Source organism: Ptiloglossa arizonensis, chromosome 4 (assembly GCF_051014685.1).
Source record: "Ptiloglossa arizonensis isolate GNS036 chromosome 4, iyPtiAriz1_principal, whole genome shotgun sequence".
In the NCBI taxonomy this organism is placed as follows: Eukaryota; Metazoa; Arthropoda; class Insecta; order Hymenoptera; family Colletidae; genus Ptiloglossa; species Ptiloglossa arizonensis.
In genome coordinates, this window is record NC_135051.1 from 5,237,016 (window position 1) to 5,262,428 (window position 25,413).

Sequence of the window (25,413 nt, forward strand, 5' to 3'; positions counted from 1 at the left end):
CGATCGGAAGAAAAATTTGCTACCTTGTAGTACATTCTTGTAGATAGCTACTGTCAAAATTTCAGCCGAATCGGACTCGTAGTTTTGTTTTGAACGCGTGTGGAAGCGGGTGTGTCCGCGTATTTTCGAAAAATGGAAAAAGAGCAATATCGGTCGGTGATTCGATTCTTGTTTTTGGAAGGAAAATCGCGCAGCGAAATCGAAGACCGCTTGAATGTTGTGTACGGTGACTCTTCTCCTTCAATGGCGACCGTCAAAAATTGGTTTAACGAGTTTTAACGTGGTCGCACGTCGTTTTTTGATAAGCCACGTCCAGGTGGCCCGAAAACGGCTACCACGGAGGATAACGTGAAAAAAATTCACGATCTCGTATTGGCAGATCGCCGATTGAAGGTGCGTGAGATAGCTGAGATAGTAGGCATCTGAAAAGACCGCGTGAGTCATATCCTGCATGAAATATTGGGCATGAGAAAGCTGTCGGCGCAATGGGTGCCGCGTTTGCTTACTCCGGACAACATGCGCCACCGTGAGACCACTTCGGAGCAGTGTTTGATGCTGTTTAGGCGCAATCCGGAGTTTCTGCGTCGTTTCGTGACCATCGATGAAATATGGATCCATTGATACACACCAGAGACCAAGGAACTGTCGAAACAGTGGACTTCACCCGGCAAACGCGCTCCGAAGAAAGCGAAGTCTGTCCTACCGGCCGGAAAGGTGTTGGCATCGTTTTTTGGGATTCAAAAGGTGCGATCGACATCGACTACCTGGACAAGGGCAAAACGGTCATAGGGCTCTACTATGCCGGTTTATTGGGCCGATTCAACGCCGAATTGCAGGAAAAATGGCCCCACTTGGCGAAGAAAAAAGTGCTCTTCCACCATGACAACGCATCGGCTTACACCTCCGCCGTCGCCACGGCCAAACTGATCGAATTAGGCTAGGAACTGCTGCTCCACCCATCGTATTCTCCAGATTTGGCTCCGTGCGACTTCTTTTTGTTTCCAAACTTGAAAAAGTCAATCACCGGGCAGAAATTTGAGTCGAATAAGGAGGTAATCGCCGCCATGGAGGCCTACTTTGCAGACCTCCAGAAAATGTATTTTTCAAACGGGTTAAAGAAGTTGGAGCATCGCTGGGTCAAGTATATCGAGCTGAAAGGAGACTATATAGAGAAATAAATCGCTACTTTTCCAAAATTTTCGTTTTTCTTTTCTAGGCTAAGTACTTATCGGAGCACCCTCGTACGCAGCACGCCGATTCAACCGCTGCTGGTGTTGCCCGGTGGGCTGGGGTATCTCGTAAATATGATAGGAACCGGGCTTTTCGTGGATACTCGACCGGACGGGAGGTATGCGTGTTCCTTTTTTCGTTATTCCTTTCGGAACACGGAGGAGGATTTCTCGCGGAGGAGAGTATTCTCGCTGACACCTGAAATTTCTCTTCGACCGAGCAAATTGTTTCTTCGATTGCGGGACGAGGATTTCGACGTTTTCCTTTTTTTCCCCTCTCGCCGGTAAAACGAACTTTTACGCTTTTTGAAACACGACGCGGATCGGTGGTGGTCGAATCTTTTGCTGGTCGAAAGCAAAGCGATACAGAAACAATTTCTATCGTAGCGTACACGTATCGAAACGATTCATTGGACTCTTATCCGATTAATTGCCTCCGTTTTTCATTTTTGCTATAAATGTTTATTTCAACGAGTATACAAACAATGGAATATTCGAACGAAACGTTGCTCTACCAAATGATAAAAGATTAGAAAAGAAATTGCCAAACAAAATTTGGCTCAAGTGTATTGACTATCAAAGGTACTCTTCTGCTTCTAACGCATTTAATTCGAGAATTTAGAACAGTAGACATTGAACCATCGGAATCATTAGTTTGCAAAAAATATTTATTGTTATCGATGCTATTTTTGGTACATCATTTCTTTATTTACGATTTACTGTTATTGGTCAGCCGTTCACTATCTCTACCCATGAATATATTCCATACTAATATCTATACACTAAGCGCATAAAGCATTACATAAAATTTCGATGTAAATAAATGTGTAAGAAAGCGTACTGGTTTCCCAAAATTAGCAATCTTCGGGAAGAACGCAACATGAATCGCCTTTTTTAAGGTAACCGTCTTGGCACCGGCAGCTGGCCGTGAGTTGACTGCACCTCTGGAACAGATACATGGATGTCATGTAATCACAGATTTTTACCTCGAGGTAACTTAATTACCCTCTACGAGTTTCAAACGCTTACGATTCTTGGGCAGGCATGAGGATTCGGGTGTGGAGTATCGCAAGCCGGTTCGCACGTATCTCCGCAGAGTGACCATGTCTGATTCACGCCACATTTGGGTGTTTCGTCCATTTTGACAACTGAAAAAATATATATAGCGTTAGTCGTGTCTCGAGTTGAAGATTCGAAGAGATACGGAGTTCGTATCGGAGTTGCATCGAAACGTCGAGGACGATCATTTTCGAAAATTAATTTTTCCTACTATTCTCGGAGAGAAGGTGTCTAAACAAATTATACCCATTCCATATAAAATAGAACTTACCAGCGACGGTCACCAAGGTCAATAACATAACAACGAGAACGTATCGAGCCATGTTTCGATTTTTTTTTAAACTTCGTTCAATTTGTATCGAATGAAATTTCGTTTGTGGTGAACATATCTGGAACCGCCAACTTTTTATACTAAATAGTGTCCTTCTTTTTGAGATAATATTGACAATCGAGATAATAGCGCGTGCATGCATGTCGTATCATTGCAAACAATGTATAGAAAATTATTATACATTCTTGACACAAACTTGTTTTTCCAATAAATGTCATTGTCGACAAAATGTTGTATTACGACTGGAGATCACGAATCTCCATTGGGAAACGTATAGGTGCCACGTACACCCATATATAACGATCGTTATTTTACATTAAGCTGACTAATTATCGTATTATCTTGACATATTCAAATAACACGTGAGTATTGATACGGTGCGAGGCTTCCGAGTACGGTTGAGATTTTTCCAGGCCGCTATTTCGTTGCATTGTCGTGAAACAAAAGGAGAGGAAGGCGTGCCACGCGTGTTCTTCTGTCAGCTATCGTCACGTTTCAAGGCTCTGTTTTCGGTTGAGATTTTTCCAGGCCGCGAGGGTATATCGATTTCGATCGGCTTCGACAGCTGCTAATACGGCACGATGAATTCCATGGAACCCCAAAACCCACCCTCCAGGCTAGGGACTCTGTCGAGCTCGAACTACCGCTTGATTGCGTACGGATTCGCGGCGATTTCAGGGTTGAGAAAGGGAGGGCTCACTGGCTGGCGTTTTTCAGGGAAGAAACGAAGAGGGCAAAAAGAAAACGACACGCGCGACGGATGGAAAAGTTGTCTGTCTCTCCCCGGCTCTTCCTGGCTCTCTGCATCTCTCCCTGGCTTTCTCTGACTCTCCCTGACTGTCCCTGACTGTCCCTGACTGTCCCAGGCTTTCTATGACTCTCCCTGACTGTCCCTGACTGTCCCTGACTGTCCTTGACTGTCCCTGACTCACCCTGGTTCACCCTGGTTCACCCTGGTTCACCCTGGTTCACCCTGGTTCACCCTGGTTCACCCTGGTTCACCCTGGTTCACCCTGGTTCACCCTGGCTCTCCATGGCTCTCCATGGCTCTCCCTGGCTCTCCCCGGTTCTCCGTGTCTCTCCCTGGCTCTCCCTGGCTCTCCCTGGCTCGCCCTGGCTCTCTCTGGCTCTGCCCGGTTCTCCCCGGTTCTCCGTGTCTCTCCTTGGCTCTCGGTGGCTCTCCCTGGCTCTCCCTGGTTTTTCGTGGCTCTCCCTGGCTCTCCCTGGTTTTTCGTGGCTCTCCCTGGCTCTCCTTGGCTCTCCATGGCTCTCCCTGGTTCTGCCCGGTTCTCCGTGGTTCTCCGTGGTTCTCCGTGGCTCTCCCTGACTCTCCCTGACTCTCCGTGGCTCTCCCGGACTCTCCCTGACTCTCCGTGGCTCTCCGTGGTTCTGCGTGGTTCTGCGTGGTTCTCTGTGGTTCCCCGTGGTTCTCTGTGGTTCCCCGTGGTTCTCTGTGGTTCCCCGTGGTTCCCCGTGGTTCCCCGTGGTTCCCCGTGGTTCTCTGTGGTTCCCCGTGGTTCTCTGTGGTTCCCCGTGGTTCTCGGTGGTTCCCCGTGGTTCTCCGTGGCTTTCCTTGGCTCTCCCTGGTTCTCCGTGGCTCTCCCTAGTATCTCGCAGTCTCTGTAGCTGTCCGTAGTTCTCCATGGATCTCCGTAGCTCTCCAATCTCTCCGCACACTTTCCCGTCTCTCCGCGGCTCTTCCTTGCAGCGTGTTTCTCCCGCTTGGATTTTTCGCGATCCAAGGAGCCAGGTAACGAGAGATCGCCTGCTCCGAACTGGATCGCGATCTTGTTCCATCGTGGAGAGGAGGTAGAGGGAAAAAGAGAACGAAGACGACCAGTCCCCCTGTTGGTGCACGTCGGTCTTCTTGTCTCCGAGCGCGATTCGCCATGCCGATTTCCGATGCCACCTTTTCGCCGGTTCTTCTGGTTTTGTAGCTCTGGTCTCTCGGGTATCGAGGAGGACTGGCTGGAAAAACCAACCTAGCCGTGTTTCCTTTTCTTCGTGGAAAGGAATCACGCGCGTCGCGATCAGGAAGCGGGTGCCCACCGGGTGCGTGCGATCGTCGACCGAGCGGGTTCGTCGCTTAAAGGGAAACTGTGCCCGTTTTCTCGGAGGAAGATCGACTCTCGGTTCCATCCCCCTTTTTGTAGTTCCTTTCTTTTTTCGTCCTCTCTCGTTTCACGATCGTTGGTATTTCCTTCGACATCGGAGCAGCGCGGAGAAACTTCCACAGACGCGAAAATTGAATTTCAAATTGGTCTCGTGGCGAATTTCGGTCGGTCGGTCGGTTTCTCTCCGCGTGGAGAGCACCAGAGTCCGTTTCAACCGTGGGGGGGCTATAAATGTTTTCGAGCGTCGAGGGACGAAAGCGAGATGATTTATTTATCGTTTATTTACGGGGCGATCTTTCGACGCGTGTGTACGGTTGTACAGAGTTGCAATTGGCCGGCTGGAAATAGTATTTCTTTCGGGGGTCAAGACGCGTCGAGGAGTTCCGAAATGGATTAATATTATTTTCGGTCTATTCGAGACGAGGTTCAACGACCTCGGATGCGTAGGAATAGTCGTTCCTGATCTCGGTTTTAGAACGGAAATTCGAAGATGGATCGCTCCGACTGTGCCCTCTTAGCAGTTACAAAAAGGGTACGATTCTCCGTACAGGAACCCCTGTTGCTTTATTTTCTTACCTACACGAATATCAATCGGATCGAGATCTAGAGACGTGTAGTCTCTCAGCACAGGTACTACTCCCTTAATCGTTTCGCGAGTATAAATATTCGGTTCCGTATACAGATTTTCGTTCTCCTTCCGAAACTTCTCATTATCCATTATTTACTCGTAGGTGGCGTCCGGTGATAGATCGTCGGCTACGAGACGGCTCGTAGGCGGCGGTCAACGCGTTAAAGATGAGAACCCGAACGCCACGGGAAAGGGCACGAACGAACATACGGTGAAATAAACCGCGCGATAAAGAATAGAGAGCCTCGCGGCCGAGAGAATCGAACACGTTCCGCAGGGCGAGGGAACACACGCGGAACAGAAAATTTCTCGCGGTTGTCCGCTCTCTTCGGCCTCTCTCTCTCTCTCTCTCTCTCTCTCTCTCTCTCTCTCCCCGTCTTTCTTTCTCTCTGGATCGTCGATTGGCATTGATTTCAAGATTGTTTGCACGGTCCGTTGGTCGTTTAATTGAACCACCTACGGGAGAGACACACGGCTCCGGCTCTCTCGGCTCGGCTCGACTCGACTCGGCGATGAGTACCGGTTCTGCGGCCACGTAGGCCCGTTTTAATTTATTATCCGGCCCCGATCTCTCGGCTAATGGAATGCTCTCCCTCCGTGGCTCGCGGAAAAGCGTGGCGGCATTCTGTCCGCCTCCGTACGGGCTTCCAACGATGACTGGTTTACGAGACTCGCCGGCTGCGAGTCGATTTTATTTCGCTCGCTCGCTCGCGACGCGCCGCATCGAGGCGGTAGAAAGCTTCGACGATGCACTGGGTGTCGCGGAATTATGGCCATGCCGATGTAGAACGAGAGTACACCACCCCAAGTGTCGTAGTAGAACCGTGCTCGATCACTTTCGATAAATCCTTCGTCTCCGAGAATCTTTCTTCGCTCGCACCAACGATGTTCGTGTATGTATTTAATTTTAATCGTTGCAACCTTCTCGATTATTCGTATTGTCTTACCTGAATTTCAATAATCGATCCCCACATTCACCGTGGTCTCGCTACTCGATGTCTCGAGACGAGAGTAATTCGATCCCTGTAAGCAAAGACAGTGATTGGATACGGCAAGAGTAAAGGAATAGCGTGCCGAGTAGCGATGATTCAAGCTCGAGCACTTCAAAGAAACACCGCACTCGTTACGTTGAATCATCCAATGGTAAAAGTTTTATTTCCACATTCTTTTAATTCGTCTTTGCAATAACAGGATCGACAGTTCGGCGGTTCTTTTCCCGATCGAAACGAGTCCAAATGCGATAAAAATTGGAGCAATTGTACTGTTATTTTATTATTTTTTTTTATCAGGGATGTTTAAATTCGTCGTAAATGAAGTTTGGCCGATTTGTGGCATGTTTGGATTCATTTCTATCGGGAGAAACTCCCCGGTTCGTCGATACCATAGGTTCTGTAAAGATAAATCAAAGAAACAAAAAATTTGAATTCTCCAATGATTCAAAGTGATACTCAAAATCGACCTACTATTCCTTTCTCGTTTATTTTCTCTATGTTCGTTCTCATTCCTCGTCGAGCTCTAGTCAGTTCCCGAAACAATATAGCTACTTGTTTCGCGATAATTGCACCACAAATTGCTGCAACCTTCTCGATTACAAATTCTTGACATCCAATGGAAATTTGTCCTACATTTGGAACAAAAATATTGCCCTTGGATTTAAAAAAAACTTTCGGTATCAAGTCCATCGAATTCGATTACCGATCGACGGATTACCCGAGGTCGTCTCGAACGTCGAGTACAATCAATGAAAAGTTGAACGCGATAGTTTTCGGAACACCCTGTGGTTAGTTCGTCATCGAGCATTCGACGCACGACACGCCGATCGCGACGTACCTTTTTTTCCCTGGGTATTAAAAAATTACCAGCAACTTTTTCCCACCCAGAGAGAACTAGCTTGGAACCAGCTCACGGACGGGCGCTTCTGGTTCCGACGGTTAAAAAAACTAGTCCTCGATCGGAGCCCGATCTCTTTTCTCGCGGGTACGATCGCGCTTCCGCGTAGAAACGAAGCCGCGCGCTCGCTCGCGCGCGAGAAACGTCGCCTGTCACCTTTTCCACGCTGCTCGAAGGGGGCCCCCCTCGGTGTTGGCCGTTTTATCGGTCAGCCGCGCGAAGATTGCACCTCCACTTCCGCCCGCAGATATATACTCGGTCGAGAATAATCGTAAAGCAGTTTTACATGTCCGGTTTCTTCTGGCGTTCCCTCCCGCACCGGTACGATCTTTGCGCGCGCACTTCGCTCGCCGCTGTTGAAAACTTCACCGCTCTGTTCCCTCGATTTACGAGCCGCGAACGAACCAACGAAAGCCGAGCAAACTCCGTTATTCAATGCCCCTCCCTCCCACGCGGATAAAAGCTCGAGAATATTTTCGCAAGCGTGCTACGATCGGCTTCGACGCGCGCCGGATTCGAATTTCCCGCCCTCGGAACCTCGGATCGTGTTCCCGTGTAATTCGAAGAAATATTTCTTTCGTCGATGATACTCGAAATTTACTATTACTGTTCAGTAATCGGTGAGTCTCCTTTGTCAATTTCGAACGTCTCCTTTCTCAGGTAATTCGAAGAAATATTTTTTCGCCCATAATACTTGAAAGTTACTATTATTGTCCAGTAATCGGTGAGTTTCCTTTGTCAATTTCGAACGTGTCCTTTTCCAGGTAATTTAAAGTATTTTTTCCCCGACGATACTCGAAAGTTACTATTATTGTCCAATAATCGACGAGAGTCTCCTTTGTCAATTTCGAACGTCTCCTTTCCCTCGATAAGAGTTCAACTTGGATCATTTTCGCGTTCGAAATTGGGGAAAATATTATCCACTCCCCTGTACTTAACCTTCGTTCGCGAGTAGATAATATACAATGGTTATTTGGGAGAAGGATATAAATAAGTATACAGTTCGAGGTTACTGAATATTTATTCGTCGCGAGGTAAAATAAATAACAAATCGTCTCGTGGCCGGTGTCTGTGTTAGCGCCGCGTGTTTCGTCGAACGACACCGTGGCGGTCGGGGTGTGTTAAGATTCAATGGGATTTGTATGGAAAAGAGTATACCGTGTAACGATTCACGACTCGGACCTAAAACTCGCGTCGTTCTTCTATTCGCGGCGAGCAAACGACCGTTTCCAGCTCGTCGAATACCGAGTTTGTCGCGCGGCGTAGGATCGTAGAAGCGTCAACGAGAACTAACAGCGACATTTCGTAGGGCGCGATACATAAAGGCGAACAATCGTTAAAGGCTCGCGGTCGCTCGCCGCAAACTTTACGACGTCCCCGCGTCATAACTCACCGGGGGCCAATTATTGCCGAAACAATAGCTTTTTTCTCTCGTTCGGCTATTACGGTGGACGGAACGCACACACGGCGCGGCCATTGGCGTCGCCGTGGCTGCTTTCGAACCGGCGCGGACGTAGCTGTTCGCGCGAGAGTCGTACCGTCCCCTCTTTTGCATCGTAAACGCGCGCGGATGGATAATTGACAACCGGTAGTCGTCGCGAATTTCCTTTGCGTTCAAAAAGGAAAACGTTCCACCGTGACGCGTGCTGAGACGCCGCGTGCCCGATGACTCAGCCGATTCGCCGCCTATGCAACACGAGAACCGCGTGTCGTCGAGTTACCTGGGACGGTCGAGAAATTTCTGGAACCTGTGTTTCCTTCGTGACGAATGGCAACGATAATGGCATACATCGATAACAAGGATAACAATGGTGATAATAACGTTAACGATAGGGAATGATTTTTGTAGATTGGAAAAATCGAAACTAGGGATTCCCCGATCGTGGTTTCGTAATGTTCCAATATCTGGAAAATTCGATTCTTGAATTTTCTAATCGGTGAAAATTAGAATTTGAAAAATTTTCGATTCTTCAATTTCCGATCGAATTTCGCGTAATTGGACGTTCCGTATTTGTTTTGAAACCGAATCGAAAAACAGCGCTCATTACGCACGGCTCCTATTACGTCCATATCCAGCCATTAGGGGACAACGTCAGAAGCATCGACGTCGTCTCGATTCCCTGAAATTTTTAATGGACGACGATTCCCGGGAACGAACCCCGGGGGCGTGGTGGTGTAGTTTCAGGCCGCGTTGGGTCCTTTCTCCGCATCGTCGTACGTTTAAAAATAACCGAACCGACTACTCTCCGCTTCCATGTCGACACCTTTGTGCTCGTCGCTCTGGTGGAAGTTGCAACCGACGACGGCTTCGAGGAACCCGTGCCAAACGATACGCCTCTGATAAAACCGTCCCGCGACCGTGTGAAAAGTCCGCGAAAAAAGAAGAAAAATCAACCTCGCGAAATATAAAAGGAACAAAAACATCTTCCCTCGAATCGAAGCGTTCCTCGAATCGACTCTCGTGAAAGAGAATAGTCGCTTTCAAGTTTCGTACGAAACGTTTTTTCGAACTATCTTGAATTTCAAAAAATATACGTTGTACATTCAATCGAACCGTTCCTCGAATCGATTCTCGTGAAAGAGAATAGTCGCTTTCAAGTTCCGTACGAAACGTTCCTTCAAACTATCTTGAATTTCAAAAAAAATACTCTGTACATTCACGAAAGAGTCGCACAGGGTTGCGGAGGGTCACGAAAAATATAAAAAATCCACCCCTTCGTGTTGAATTTTGTCCATCGTAATTATTCCACCGTTTCTTCGAAGCTGTACGACCGTTCAACGTTGATTTTTCACTGAAACGACGAAACTGGCGTCGAGAGAGAGAGATTTCTTGGATATTCGTCGAAAGCATCTCGACTCTCGCGAAAGAATCGATCCTTCCGGGCTGCTTCCAGCCGTACAATTGAAACTTTCCACTTCTGGGAAGTTTTAATTAATGCCGAAGTTTCCGGACTGCATTAGAGAAGTCGCGTTGCGGGAGGCGATTCGTAACGCGCGCGTGGCTATATTATAGCGGTTGGAGGGTGGGACGAGGTTAGAAGGTAGATGGAGGGACAATTTCGAAGGAATCCCGAGTTGGCGGCCGTTTCTCCTCTCACCTTTCGGCGGGTGCACAACCCTGGAAAATCGACGAGCAACCAGCAAACGTGTTTGCGGAACAACGCGACGCTGTTCCGTTTTGCGTTTTCGCGTGCCTGACTGAACCGGAATATGCAACCATGGATAGAGTATTCTCTCGATAGGTCGACTGTGTTGTCCAGGAGTAATTTATGCGATCGATTACAACGCAGTTGCTATTGCTAGACACGCGGTACACAAGGGGTGATAATATCCGGTTCCGCGTCGAATCATTCCCCGTAGTTTCGTGCGGAGAATCGTCTCGGAAATTGTGAATTTTTGTTTCTTATTTCGCCTCGAAAAGTGCAAATTTTATCCGAAAAATATCGAAATATCTAAAGGGTGGATCTTCGATAGAGGAAATAATTCTTGGTAATTTCTTTCAGTACGTTCCAAGCATTCTTATCGTAAGAAGGGTTGCGCATATTATTTACCGTGTAAATAAATTAAATAATAATTGATCGATTCTTACGAAATATCGACAGGGATATCTCCATTGCGGAACATTTTTTGCATAGCACGAGTTGCATACCACAGAGGTGGTCGCACGTGTGAGTAATTAAGAAAATAATTCACCGGTCGAGATTCCGTACAGTAATTGGTTTTCTAGAAAATATTGGCGCGTGTATTTCGTGTAAACGCCAATAACAACGGAATCACGGGCTAGGTAGCGTTCTTCCTGGCAGTCGTCGTATATCGTCCGAAGGAGACGGTTCGCGGTACCGAGTTCGTGGATTTAGGAGCGTTATAAACAATCCTCGGTCGACGCGAGCAGTCGTGCGTCGTAAAGCCACGGACAATCTCGTGGCGCGGCTTAAATCCGCGAAACGGTCTTTCTGTGCCGCGTAAATCACCACTGGTAATACCTGTTATTTAAGTAGCCGTTGTTTATCGTAATTGAGCATGCTCCAGAGTGCCGCGACGAACGGAACGCGAAATTTTCGTTCAATGGGGGAACGTTTAGGTGGTGGAAACCAAAAGGTATGGGGTTGTGCAAGGATGGATTTATTGCTAAAGATTAAATACAACGTAACTTTCTTGACTCGTAACATTCGTGCCTCGTTCTAATAACTGTGATAATAATCGCACGTGTGCAATTTCTGTGTTCATTAACGGTGGTGTGTTCTTGGATCAGTCGTGTGTGTAAAGTTCCTCGTGGTGGAGCTCATGGGTCCGGAGGATATCGCGTTACAACACAGGAGATCGTGAACAGAAATTGTCCACCCCTTGGTAGTCTTTATCAGAGGGTTTCGCTTGGAACAACCGAGATCTCGATATCGAATCACGGAGGATAGCTACGAGAAATTCTAGACTTTGGTCTTTGGGAGTTGGAAAGATTATCGTGTCGTTCTTGTTGCTGGAGTCCACGTGTTAACGTTCAGTGAACGAAGATGGTGGAACAGAAACGATCCACCGTTACTTATGACGTTCGATTCGGAATAGCTGAAACCCTTGAAAGCGAGGATTTGGGATCCAGTCTCCAGTAGTTGCATGTAAGTTTACTCTTAGATCGTTCTTGTTCTTTTGCATGAGATTGTCGTCATCCTCGTGGTCATATTTCATCTTCGTTGTATATTCTTTCGGAGCAGTTAGACGAATCTGTGCTTCAAGACACTTTTTGGAGCAGTTTGGAGTATTAACCCTTTACGAACACATACACATACGTTTGAAAGCAACTTTCAATTGTATCTTAGTGGCCTTGTACGTTCAATCGAAAAAGTCTCGCACGGATCCCGCCTCAACAGTCGAAGGGTTAATTTCTAAGGTCAAGCGTGTGGAAAGATCGCGAAACGTTCAAGTCCAAGCGGTGTTTGAGAAACGGTGATTTTCGCGAGATCTCGGCTCCAAATGTGTCTCAAAAAAAAAAAAAAAAAAAAAAAAAAAGAAAGAAACGGACAGGTTTCGCGATACCGCAGAGGTATCCCGATCGAGATCAAGCTTTATGTAACGCAACGGAGAGAAGTGGGTCCCTCTCCACCGCGATACACGGTCGTCTTTATCGGGTCGCTAGGAGTCGTCGCGCGTGTAACCGCAGCCCACGAGAACAAGAGCGCCGCGATTCCGCCTATCTTTAGAACGTCGCGGTGTAAAAATATTCTCAAGGATCCACCGAAGGCTCCCCCGGGGAGAAAAGGCGACCGAGGCAAGGTTGAACACCGTGTACGACTTTCGCCCCATGGCTCGTTCTAAATAGCGTTCTTCGAGTCGTAGACGGTAGCACGCTGGGACTTGTGACCCCCCCTAGCTGTTGATTAAAACGATGATATTCCGCGAATAAAAATACTCTTGGTTCCAAGTATCCCTCTGGTGTCCTCTAGACGTTCTTGCACCGGACGAAAAAGGATAGAAATTTCGAGAGACACGGGTTTAACGATGTAAAGCGATACCCATTTGTTCGCCACGGTTGTGGGCTGCAAGACACGCGGGTTCAATGGTTTGGAGTATCCATTGATACTTTGCGTAGTAGTAAAGAGATGTTTCTTTATGCCTACACTGGAAAGGGGATGATACTCAGTGTCGGTACCATCAAGCAGGACGATAGATATTCCAAAATATGTACACGTAAGAGAAACTGTATTAAAAGTTTGTAATAATAGGCTGTTTTCTTAAAGGATTATTCTTTTTTGGCTTGTAACTATTCATTGGACACCTCAGGCTCAACCCTTAAACGTAATAACGTTTCTCGAAAGTTACGAATAAAAATGAACAATTACTCTACCAGTTACTTAGTGTAAAGATCGAGCATGGAAAAAAGAGAAATATATATAAATTTATTACTTTGTCAAATTCAATTATTTCTCAAGGGTGGTTACATGGTGTCCTCTAAAATACCCTGATCTTTCAAGGGTTGATTGTAGAAAATTTGAGACAAGTTCTCAGAAATTTTCAATGGTAATAGTCCTCCCGGAAGGGTTGGGTCTTGGTTAGGTCCCCCTAGAATACCCTGATATTTCGAGGGTTGATTATAGAAAATTTGACACTAGAAATTTTCAACGGTAATAGTCCTCTCAGAAGGGTTGGGTCTTGGTTAGGTCCCCTAGAATACCCTGATATTTCAAGGGTTGATTATAGAAAATTTGACACTAGAAATTTTCAACCGTAATAGTCCTCCCAGAAGGGTTGAGTCCCGACTAGAATACCCTGATATTTGAAGGTTTGATTATAGAAAATTTGACACTAGAAATTTTCAACGGTAATAGTCCTCCGAGAAGGGTTAGGTCTTGCTTAAGTCCCACTAGAATACCTCGATACTTTGGGGGTTGATCGAAACGATGGAAGGATTGAGAGAAGGTCCCAGAAATTTTCGACGAATGCAAAACCGATAGACAGTCCCCCCAGATGGATGGGGGGTATTGATGCAGCGTCGAGGGACCGGAAACAGCGTGGTGTATCGTGGAGACACCGGTGTTTTCTCCGGCGCTCGGTTCGACGCCTCTTTACGGACGCACGCGTCGAGGAACGCAAGCCGTCGCGCATAAATATCGTCGTAGGAACACGGGAGGCAGGGGCATTACCATAATGGCTGCTCGCGTCCCTACCCTCCTCCTTCTCCACCGGCTTAAGGATAATAGATCCTGCGGCGTGTCCTGGTCGATCCGCGTTTCGCGTCACGGTTCGCGAGAGAGCCTGGCGAACGGAACGCGAATCCGTAATTCCGCGAGGATATATAGGCGACATCGATACACACAATGTTCTTCCTTCGTGGTGAAATTACGCGTTCCAGATGACGTATCGTTGGATTTACCGTCGTCGAAATCCTCGAGCGGCGAGAGGGATTGGAATAATGTCGGTAATTTTCGGTCCAGCTTCGGGAGAAACTTCATATGAATTATATCGGTTTCAATTTACGAAAGATATCCGACATGCGTAAATCACGCACGATCGACGCAACCCGCTCCGTGGGAACTATTTTGCAATTGTCGTGAGCCTTGTTAATTATAGTTATCGCGAATGTGGTACCCTCTCTTGATCAATGTTACACCGGAGTTCGCTATCGTAGAGGAGAATGGTTATTGCGATGGTAATAAGGGACCGGTTAGGGTTGGGACAATTTGTAGTTAATACTGGAGTGTGTGGACCATGGATGGAAGACTATGGTTAGTAGTATCGCAACTGTGCAATCTCTAGTATCTATAATTTTCGACCGATCGAAACTTTCGTATTGTTCCTCGTGTTCTGGAAATTTTATTACTTTTTCGAAGCGTGTAAACTGTACAACGCACGCGAACAAGCTGATAATAAAGTAAGCTGGTTTACACCCCCGTTAAAAAGTTATAGGACGGCTAGTGAAACAAAAACCTAAAAAGTTGAAAAGATTCTTGATTAATGGAAAAGATTCTTTTTGCACGTATTACATTATCAATTATTAAATTAGTATATTGGATTAGTATATTAGAGAGTGAAAAAAAAAGTACAATAATTTATATGAGATTTTCCAAGCATTGTCAACGACGATTAGATCGTGTGTCCACGAAGGAAATTATTATTTCGTTTAATAGTAACCGCGCGTTTAGCTTAGCTAGCGCGTAACCGCGGTGAGAGGTGGAGGGGAGGGGGTAGAGAGCCTACTTTCTACGGTGACATTCAACAGCCAATACATTTGGTCGCCACCCGAACCCCTGCACACATCGAACCTTGAGGTATTTATCAGCTCCCCGACACTGCTTCGGCGATTTTTCACATTTCACTTGAACATTAACAAGGTAAGAGTACTATCGCAATCGTAATCGTAAAATATTCCGTTCTGTGCACGCATTATAAATGCAAGTCGCGAGTTTAACTCGGTACTTTAAACTAAATGGACTTAAAACCGACCAAGTCCCAGATATATTACGTTATCGGTTCAATCGTCGTAAACTTCATCTCGATCGGTTAATCTGGACGAATTTTAGCGAGGAAAAATTATTCGACGGGCAAAAATTATCAACTCTCTGTCAAAACGCAAATCCTTTGTTTCCTCTCGCGAACGATACGGATACAATGCGGATTTCGTCGTCGTTCGAATTTCTTCTCGTTTCTTTCCTTCGAGGATAAGACGTGAACAACGAGGGGGGTTGAACTCATAGGTGTAACCAGCTGCTAAAAACACGAACGGGGCGACGACAACGATATAGTGGGAGGGGTGGTGGGGCGTGGATAGGGGATGATAAAGAAGGTACAAACGACGACGGAGCGCCGTGTTCCGCGGGGAAACGTACGACATTGGCTTTTATGCGCGCAATAATGCGAGAGCACCGGCTGTCAGGGTCGTGGGATGCGTTTGCAGGAAACGCACGCCATCCTCTCGTCCCTTCGAAGGTCGTTATTTTTCTCAATTTCGTGGAGAGAGAAGAAGAGAGACAGAAAAAGAAAGAAAGAGAGAGAGAGAGAGAGAGCGTCGGAAGATCTGCAGCTCGGTCGTTCGGCGCACTTTATCGTCGTCGGCGGACGTCGCTTTTATTTTCGCCGGAAAGAATATGGGGGATGGAATTACACCGCGCGCGCGACAGCGAATTATTGTCGGCCGTTTATTTTGCGTGCGCGTAATTCGCGCGAGCAGCTGCGTTTTGGCCGGCTGCGCGCCGATCTCCCTTTCTCCGCATCGACGACCAACATTCTTTTTTTATAGTAAGTTCGGGGACCTGTCGCTCGAGTCCTTAACCCTTTACTACCCGAGAGGCGGCTCGCGATGGCCACTTCATTTTTCTAAGGTCTCGTCATAACGAGCACCGAAACGAAAAATTCCAAATTCGAGAACAATTGCACGATCTTTTACTTCTGCTGCGTGAAATACTACGTCGAGGGTTAATTCCGAGTACGACCCTAGATAGCGATCTAACTTGACTACTAGGTCATCTACTTTCAAACGGGGTAGTAAACGATATTAGTTCTATTTTTTAAATAATTTTATTTGATCTCATTCGTAAAATACATGTGTTCTTTGGACGCTATAAGTGTGCTCCACTGTCCAGAGTAACTTCCTAATACCTTCACGGTATCGTAATTTATATTGGCTTGTTCGGAAAGTGATTTCGTTTTCCAAAATGGAGAATATATAATTTAATAAAATGTTTATACACTCTAAAAAAAATCATGTTTCATTTCACCTAAAAAAAAAACAAAATTACTTTCCGAACAACCTAATATATAATTTACCAAGTGCTTCTACACTCTTAGAGGCGAGAGTCCACGATTTATCAAAGTGTCCCAATACTCTTACAAGGAAGTGCACACTCTTCCCAAAGTGCTCTGATAATTTCCAAGAGAAGTGCACACTCTTTTCCTCGAATGTCCCAATACTCTTCGATGGAAGTGTGCACGATCTCGTCGAGCGTCCCAATACTTTTACAAAGAAGTGCACACTCTTCTCAAAGTGCTTTAGTAATTTCCAAAAGAAGTGCACACTCTTTGTCTCGAACGTCCCAATATTCTTGGACGGAAGTGTTCACGATTTCGTCGAGTGTCCCAATACTCTTACAAGAAAGTGCACACACTATTCCCAAAGTGTTTTAGTAATTTCCAAGAGAAGTGCACACTCTTTTCCTCGAACGTCCCAATACTTTTGGACGGAAGTGTGCACGATTTCGTCGAGTGTCCCAATACTTTTACAAGTGCACACTCTTTTCCTCGAACGTCCCAATACTCTTAGACGGAAGTGTGCACGATTTCGTCGAGTATCCCAATACTTTTACAAAGAAGTGCACACTCTTCCCAAAGTGCTTTAGTAATTTCCAAGAGAAGTGCACACTCTTTTCCTCGAACGTCCCAATACTCTTAAACGAAAGTGTGCACGATTTCGTCGAGTGTCCCAATACTCTTAAAAGGTAGTGCGCTCGCAACGACGTCATCGTGCCTCAAGTCACGACAAAAGTTCTCGCTGATCTCTCTCGATTTCTGGGTGACGAATAAGAAGCGAATACGCGAATTTTCCCATGAGGTGGGACCTTCTTCGAACTCTGCGACACTTTTATGGAAAGGTCGGACGAGGGGGGGAGGATTCACCGTGTGTGCAGATCGGCCGTGAATAATGCACGACGACGTTGCCGCGAGATATCGCTCCGTATCTTATACTCCGGATGACGCGAGAGGACAACAGACACCATAGCGGGGGTGTATAAAAACCCCCGGTTCCCTTCATCCATCGTTCCAGGAGTACCTTTCGTTTAATCCGTTTGAGTGCGACAAATCTTTCGTCCACTCCCACCCATCGTTCTTTCCTCTTTCGTCTTCCGTTGGTTTTCTCCCCGCGGACTTCTTCTTTCACGTGCTTTGTTTCTCGCCGGTCTCCATTTACCGTATTCTCCGGCATCCTACGTCGATGCTCCCTTTTGCCTCGGGTTCGCTCCTTAATCTCTCTCTCCTTGGCCCGGGTTTGCGTCTGGTCCACGTCGAAAGCTCGACGTCCTTGCCCGTCCGAATGAATATTTAATTCCTACTTATCCGTCGCGTCGGAGGAAGCCATAAGCGCGAATAAATAAGCCAGGAGGCGGCGGCGATGCGGGGGGGAACAACGCGAGGAAGATGTATCTTAATGGTAATCCGTAGACCGCATCTGTGCCGTGGCCCCCCTCGTCCCCTCTGCCCCCCGCTTCGCGTTCCGTCTCCCTGCTCTTCTCACCTCGTACCCTCGACCTCGCTCGCGCTCGCGCGCGCGCGTCTCGCTCGAAAACGTTTCGGTATCGCGATCTACGGGGTGTCTCGAACTTTGAAGCTACGGTAAGTGATTCTAGGGGACAGTGTGAGTCGAAAAGGAAGAATAAAATTTTTTCGAGAGGTGCTTCCTTTTCGAGGAAATCCATCTTGAAAGTTTACAAAGTGCACGAGATTCGCAGGTGTTCGAATTTAAAATGGTGCTCTTTTCGTGGAATTTACATTTCTCATCGTCTTTCGTATTCGTCTCTCTTTCCGTAGAACCTGCTCTCTCATTGGCGCGAGAAGAGAAAGATCTTCGATAGGAAGAGGAAACATTTTACCCAAAAAGTTCACCAAATGCAATTTACTTCTCCTGTAAACGTTCAATTTACGTCCTGATAACAGACGATCGATTTGACTCGGTAAATAAAAGTGGAGTGTCTCGGTGATCGTGATTTATTTTTCCACGGTGTTCTATCCAATCTCTGTAGATTCTCTTGGTCGATGGGTAGTGTCGCGAGAGACGGTAATATTTCGCGAGAGAGGTAAAACCGTGTCCATAAAGCGTGGTATCTGCTCGTCGATCTACGAATCTTCGAGAAACGCATCGCGCGTCAAGATCTCTTGACGAAGAGGGGGTTAACACCACCCCTGTGGTCCACGGTGTAGCCACCTCGTCGATTTTTCTCTCAATTACAGGTTACGACGGTGGACGAGCAGTATCTTTGCCCCGGTGGCAGTTTAGGAATTCAGGTTTTCCTCGAGCGTCGAGATACTTCTTCCTTTGACAGCTTATCGACCCACGGGATCTTAAACATTCTCGCGGCCCGAGTTTGCGAAACTCGTCGAGTTCATTCATTGTTGCATATTTCAGTCTACCCGCTTGGCGCGATGCAGTAAACCGCGCAACATATTGAACCGCGTGACACGCCTACGTGTCTCGAAACTTGAAATAACCGCTCGCCTCTGTCCGTCTCTTGGAGAACTATTCCGCGACTATTCGATATTAGTTCGATATCTAGCTTCGTACCAACCTAGTAGAAATTCGACTCGAGTTTTCTTTCGCGTTCTGCACGGGGTTCAAGGTCAACCGAAGGTGATTCCCCGGTAAACGTATCCGTGTGCCTTCTCGTGGTATAAAATATTTGTGAAAACACTCGCTAAAGAAAATTTTTCTCGTGTCGTTAAAAATAAAGCAGACAGTTAGGTGGTTTCCTTCACTCGAGACACTCTGTATATTATATTAGACGATAGGGAGAGGATGACCCTTGGCACTTAACGCGTAGGTACAAGTCGAACTTTGGAAAATATGAAAAAAAAGTTCACTTTTTTAGTGTTACTTTTCTAAGGGTTTCATCGAGGTATTACAGTAACAAAGTTCTTGGGTAGATCCAGTGAACAATTGTCCACAGTTCTGTGAAAAATGGTGACACGACCTTTGGAAGGTAGGTAACGCGTTGATAAACACTGTTGAAATTAATCGCAAGAGGGCACTAGTTACCACGTGCACAACCGAGTGAACCTTCTTCGTTAAAAGACCAGTCGTTGCTCCGAGTTATATTTGTACAAAATCACCTATAAAATTTACTCTCGTTTATTCGAAAACGTCGCTATCGCAGCCTCGAACATCGTTCGAAGGAAATTATTCGTTCAGCTGGAGTATTTTCTTGGAAGCTGAACGAATCCTTGTAATCCAGCAGAGGATCGGTCCTCCTTCCTCGCGCGATTGTTCTCCTTGGTTATCGGAGTCTGCGATAAGTCGAGTTCGCGTGGATCGCGCGTCCACCCGCCGCGGCGGTTACAAATATAGCGAGAGTAGTAGTAGTAGTAGTAGTAGTAGTAGCGGTGCGTGTACGCAAAACCGAGCGAAAGATATCTCCATCGGGCTCGCGGTGAGGCTAATGCACTCTAATCTAGCCTGCCTCTATAGATAGAGGCCCCTCAATGCCATTCAGTGCACGTACGTATGCACGGGCTGCACACAGAGCAGCGGTTGCACCCGCCGTCGTGCAATGCACCGCCGTGAACCGCAGACCTTCGCCGCGCCAGACGGTATCGGAATTATTTGCACGGCTTGGGACGGCTGGCTGGCCGACCGGCCTGTGTGTTGCACCAGAGGCTTTTACTTTGCAAAAATTCTCGACCGTTTCCTGTTTGATCCTGCGGGATCGCCGGCTCTCACTGAATCGCGACGCGCGCCCAGAACCACGCCCGGAGGACTCTTCCGCTCGGTGCTTCCGCTCGAACTCGCGACCGTGGACTAGACGTTTTTTTTTCTTTTTTTTCATACTTTTTATTTCACGAAACTGCGATCGTGGTTTGGGGAGCACACGTTGGAACATCGAAGTGATCCGACAATCATAACGAGCGATCCGAGAACTAGATCGTGGACTAGACTTATTTTTTATATTTTTTATTTTGCGAAACTGCGATCGTGCTTTAGGGGAGCACACGTTGAAACATTGGAGTAGTGTGTCGATTGGCGGGAGCGATCTAAGAAATCGATTTGCGTCAATAATCGTGATGTTAGATACTGTTTCGAAATTTTTACTGTTTCGTAATTGACGTTTCGTGAAATTGAATGGAAAAGTAATTTTAACTTGAAAAAGTACTTCTTTTTGATTGTACATTCTTGGAACCTGGGGTTTTTAATTCTGAGAAAGTACAGGAGCTTTCAATTGCGTTCATTGAAGCGATTTTAATTGCGGGAAAAATATAGTAGCGTACCGGGGGGGATCAAAGAAGACCTGAGGAATACCGATAAGGTGAACTTATGGTGGTGTCTCGCGTAACGTTCGAAAATCGAGGACGCCAATTATCGATAGCCGTACATCCTCGCGATAGATTTTATCGATACCCGAGACACTGGTGTAGCGTGGCTCGAAACCGTTTAAACTTTAAGCCGGAGAGTCGATAACCAGCGAATATAACCGATCGCGGCTCGTTTTTAATTACTCTTATCGAAAGTAGGGATCCACGAGCACGAAAGGAACATTTTCACGCTGGAAAGTGGTGGCTCTTTCGAGAAACAGACAGAGAGAGAGAGAGTACTGAACTTTGCACAGAGGTCTCGTGGAGCCGTTTCGAATCGATCGAAGGCGGATTCGCGATGCTTGAACTACACGGGTCGATAATTGCGATTGACGCGCGTGACTCGCGACATTCGGATTGCCCGTGGAAAAGCACAATTCAGGATTCAGGAGGGAACGTTTGCGATAGAATTCAAGCGACGCTGACATTTAAACGCCGATCGATTCAATCTCCTCGACACTCGGTAGATATTCAGTACCCTGGGAGCTAGGAATAGCTCTATTCGTTGCGGTGGAATACCGTGGTCGGTATTATTTTCAAAATATTCCATCGTCGAATCACCGAGCTGAATTTTCCTCCGAACTCCAAAACGATAATCACTGGTCTCGAGAAGGTACTTTTCTCCAAGTACTATCAGAACCTTTGTCGCTCTATTAAAAACATTTTCCGTTCGTTGATCCTCGCTCAGAGTACTCCAAGTCTCCAAGGGAACTCCACTCTGACCAATGGCAACTGGAGTAACATTTCGAAAATTCGAAACTCGTCCCGAAGTGTTCAAGAATCGAAAATAAGACTCTGGTAATATTTGTGGAGCTCTAGAATCGTTCCGAGGCTCCGAAAGAGCGTCCTATTGGGTGATTCACGATGACCTCTTTCGAATTTTTTGTTCCTCCAGTTTTTCCATCGCGCGCGTGACAGATAGTCTCGCCTTTCGAAGGTTAGCGGGTCGGTATTAAATTTCTTCGCAGTCGAGTTTCTCCTCGGTTCGAGGGACGGACGGATAACGCTTTGTCTCGTCGATTTTTCCAAGCTGGGGAGAAACTTCCATGGTAGACAAGGTAGGCGCCTCTCTCGATGGAACGCAAATAGTCACGACGTTGCCGGCGATGATTTCGCGCCTCGTCCACCCACGAGAGTTTCGTAGACGAGCCTCTCGTTGTCCCGCGGAGGCGTCTCGGTTCCAAGCGGACGGACGCAACACGCCTGGCGCGGTGATCGCGATAACGCGCGCGAAATGGTTCAAGCGAGTGCGACAGAGACCGTTGTATAATTGGTTTTCGCGCGTTCGTCGAGTGTGGGACAAGGACGCCTCCGCGGAAAAGACCAACGAGAGACCTGTTTTACCGAGAGAACCGTGGAGGAGAACGTCATCCCGACGACACCGCTAATTACCGCGGATTATCGTATATCCGCCCCCGTTTTTATCGCGCCGCTTCGATGAACACGCTCCGATCTCCGTTCGCGATCTAGGTAACTGCGGTCGCGGATCCAGGTCGATTCTGAACGATCCACCGTCTCGCGAGCCCCATGGTCGACCGATTAGAATTATTTTTACGGTGAGTAATACTCGCTTGAATTTCAATAGACTCGTCTCGTTTGAATCTCTACGATTTCTCGCCACCGAGAGTCGAGAATCGTACGAATACGAAGACGACGATGAACAGATGCGCTGGGAATAAACGAGAAGGAAATAGTGTCAGTTACCGAGAAGAAAATTTAGATTCTGTGCTGGTCGTTTTATCTTCGTAATAATAGCGTATATGAATCGGTGAGAATCTTCCGGTTAAAACGAGTCCAAACACGGTATATATCGGAGCAATTTTTCTTATTGCATTGTTTTCAAAATTTTGAATTTTCGAATCCAGTGGGAACAAAGTTTGTCGGATCTATGTCGTGTTTGGACTCATTTTCATCGGCAGGAGCTCGCCGAACTGTCTATCACAGTATATCGTTTCATTTGTTAATGTAATCCCAGAAAATATGGGGTGACACCATAGTAGGTGACCCCATTCGTTATCGTAACCTCGTAGTATACAATCTCCGCGTATTATCGTGACCTCGCCGTTATTATTGTAGCAAAAAAATTCTCAATTGTCGGCGAGACGTTAAAAAGTCTAAGAAGACTTTTATTTTCTTCGTCGAGGAGATATTCCCATTGATATTTTTTTTCCCAAACGTCAGCCCGCGGGAACGCTACCCAACGTTACCGAAGTTGAGTCGAGAGGTAAAATTTAAGACGTTCCTCGTTAAAAACGTTCGTTTCCACACCTGGTCCTCACCTCGGGCGAGTCTAGATTCAACAACCCTACCCCTCCCTCGATAAAAGTTTCGCGGCAGGCGCAGGTGCGCCGGATTCGTCGAAATTTCCATTTCCATCGCAGAAGCTCGCTTTGTTATTCCGCTTAATCAACCGTGACTTGGCTCGGAAACGAACGCTTCGCGGTAGCTGGCAATTACACCAATTTCTAGCACCTAGGAGAAACCTGGTACCACCCCCTTCTCTCTCCCCTGTGAAGCAAACTGGGAACCTTTTTTTTTTCGGTGCAGCCCCTCGAAAGTATCTCGAGAGGATGAAAACCAACCCCCACCACGAGCCACTCTCTCTTTCTGTCCTCGACGGTGAATTATAATTAATAAAATATCGAATCGTGAGTGCAGGTAAAGCTTCTTAACCGGGAGAGTGGCTCTCTTAAATTCACTGGAAGGGGGACGAAAGGGGTCTGGTACAAATCCGGCCATTTTCGCGTCATTACCGGATTTTCATGGTGGCTGGGAGCGAGCAAAGCCACCCTTTTAAGAGGCAACCGTCCGCGGATTAATTCCGGGGAGGCTTCTCGAGGAGATGAACCCGCCGAGAAGTCTGTTTTCGGTCATTTTAATGCACTTTCCAAGTGGATTACGCTTTCGTCCGTTTTTTTTTTCTTCCTTTTTTTTCTTTCTACCTCTACGTGGAAAAATGTATAAAATTTTTTCCATTCGTCAACGGGGACACCGGTTCGAAGCGAATCGGAGACGGTAGGGGTTGTATCGCGGCCATTAATACGATCGTTTACGTAATTTCCGGGTGGTGCACGCGCGGCAGGATTATCGGGCGCGGGATTGCAGGTTAATTATGCACACGCGCGCGAACCAGATACGCGTGTTCCGCGTGCTTCTGGCCACGTGCGCGGCTTAATCGTCTCGCGTTACACGACACTGATTTTCTATGCCCCCGCGTAATCTCCTACCCGCTCGCGTTCCAGCTAGACGCGTAGTAGAACGCCTCGGGAAACTTTACACCGTTTCGGGATTTTTATGGAGGTCTGAGAATGTCAGTCGTAGCGGGGTAGAAACACGATGGCTTCGTAGAGATTCTCGTGCGGGTTAGCGAACGCGAGGGAGGTTCAATTTTAAACGAGGCGGCGCGTGGGTCCGTCCGGACCCACGCCAAGATACTTCTGTTTATTTAAGTATCGCTTCACAGCTGTAATATTTGTTTTTGTTTTTTTAGATAGTTGTCCGGTAATTACTTTTACCGTGCAATGATTAGACAAAACTTAACCCTATCGTGTGTGGTGGTATATTTAATATTTATTAAAGAATTTTTTCAAAAATTTCCCGGCTGTACGAAATCAATTCTTTTAACTTTACGGTAACGTGAACTAAATACAGAAGTATCTAGTAAAGTAACTAGTATTATTATGAGGGCATACAGAGTTAAACGTGATTAGTATCAATTGGAGGTATTGTTGACCCAAGTGGGTGTTCGAATAATTCTCCGGTTCCTCCAGTACGGTATTTCAAACGTCTTCCTCGATCTGCATTGTAGTATTCGCTCCAAAAAAAAAAATTTAAAAAAGAAACTCAAGACGATATACTTTTGTAAAAAAGAAAACATTCAAATACCCTTTTAACGCGATCTATTTCCACAAGGTGCAACGAATAAATAAACAAAACCTCCCTGTATTTAGTTGGTGGTGTTTCGGTCATTTTTATGACTTACAGTGGCCCCCTTAAATTTCTCGCTTCCCATTCTTAAAGTTACGCACACGTAGACACGTCGGTGTTTCGCCCGGTTTGCGATCTTCTTTCGCGTTTATTTATTCATTCGCGCGGCCAGGCTGGTTCGCGATTTTTTGACAGACAGAGAGCCAACAACCCCCGGGGCACACCGCGGATTTGTAATCCCCCGTCCCGCTCCCGCAGGAAATAAACGGCCCGGAGAGCAATAACTGGTTTACGCCGTGGAACCGGTACGCCGACAATTCGTCCGTGTGCATTATTAATAATCTTGAATTTGGATTTATCGCTGCTCGCTGCGGCTGGGTGTGAACCAAGGGGGGGTTTCCAACTTGAAATACGAGGGACGATCTTTCTTCTTTTCGCTTCCGCGATTATTCTCCCCTCCACATCGTTGCCCCTCACCGACCGAGCTCCTAGATTGCTTGCCCCCCTCCGATAACGAATTCGTGATAATTATTTCAAGTTATCCGCACTTGGGAACGTATTGATCGCGTTTCCGTAATTTCTCGCAAAAATCTTCCAACAGATTATCCGAGTTGCAATTGTTTCTAAAACGGTTCGATTTATTCATCATTCTGAAATTTCTCGCGATTCGAAAGACTGTATTTTCCACGACGAACG

The 25,413-nt window shown here is 46.7% G+C and overlaps 2 protein-coding genes across 3 annotated transcripts in view; both read left to right on the top strand.

Moving 5' to 3' along the window:
* Window positions 1–25,413, top strand: part of Heca (hdc homolog, cell cycle regulator) — a 205,496-nt gene that overhangs the window by 164,419 nt on the left and 15,664 nt on the right. The gene's annotated exons all lie outside the window — the stretch shown is intronic.
* LOC143145453 (uncharacterized) lies at window positions 942–2,001 on the top strand. Its single transcript, XM_076308844.1, has 4 exons — window positions 942–1,141; window positions 1,217–1,487; window positions 1,705–1,811; window positions 1,884–2,001. The coding sequence occupies exons 1-4, from the start codon at window positions 1,065–1,067 to the stop codon at window positions 1,999–2,001; spliced, it is 573 nt and encodes a 190-aa protein (XP_076164959.1). The 5' UTR covers window positions 942–1,064.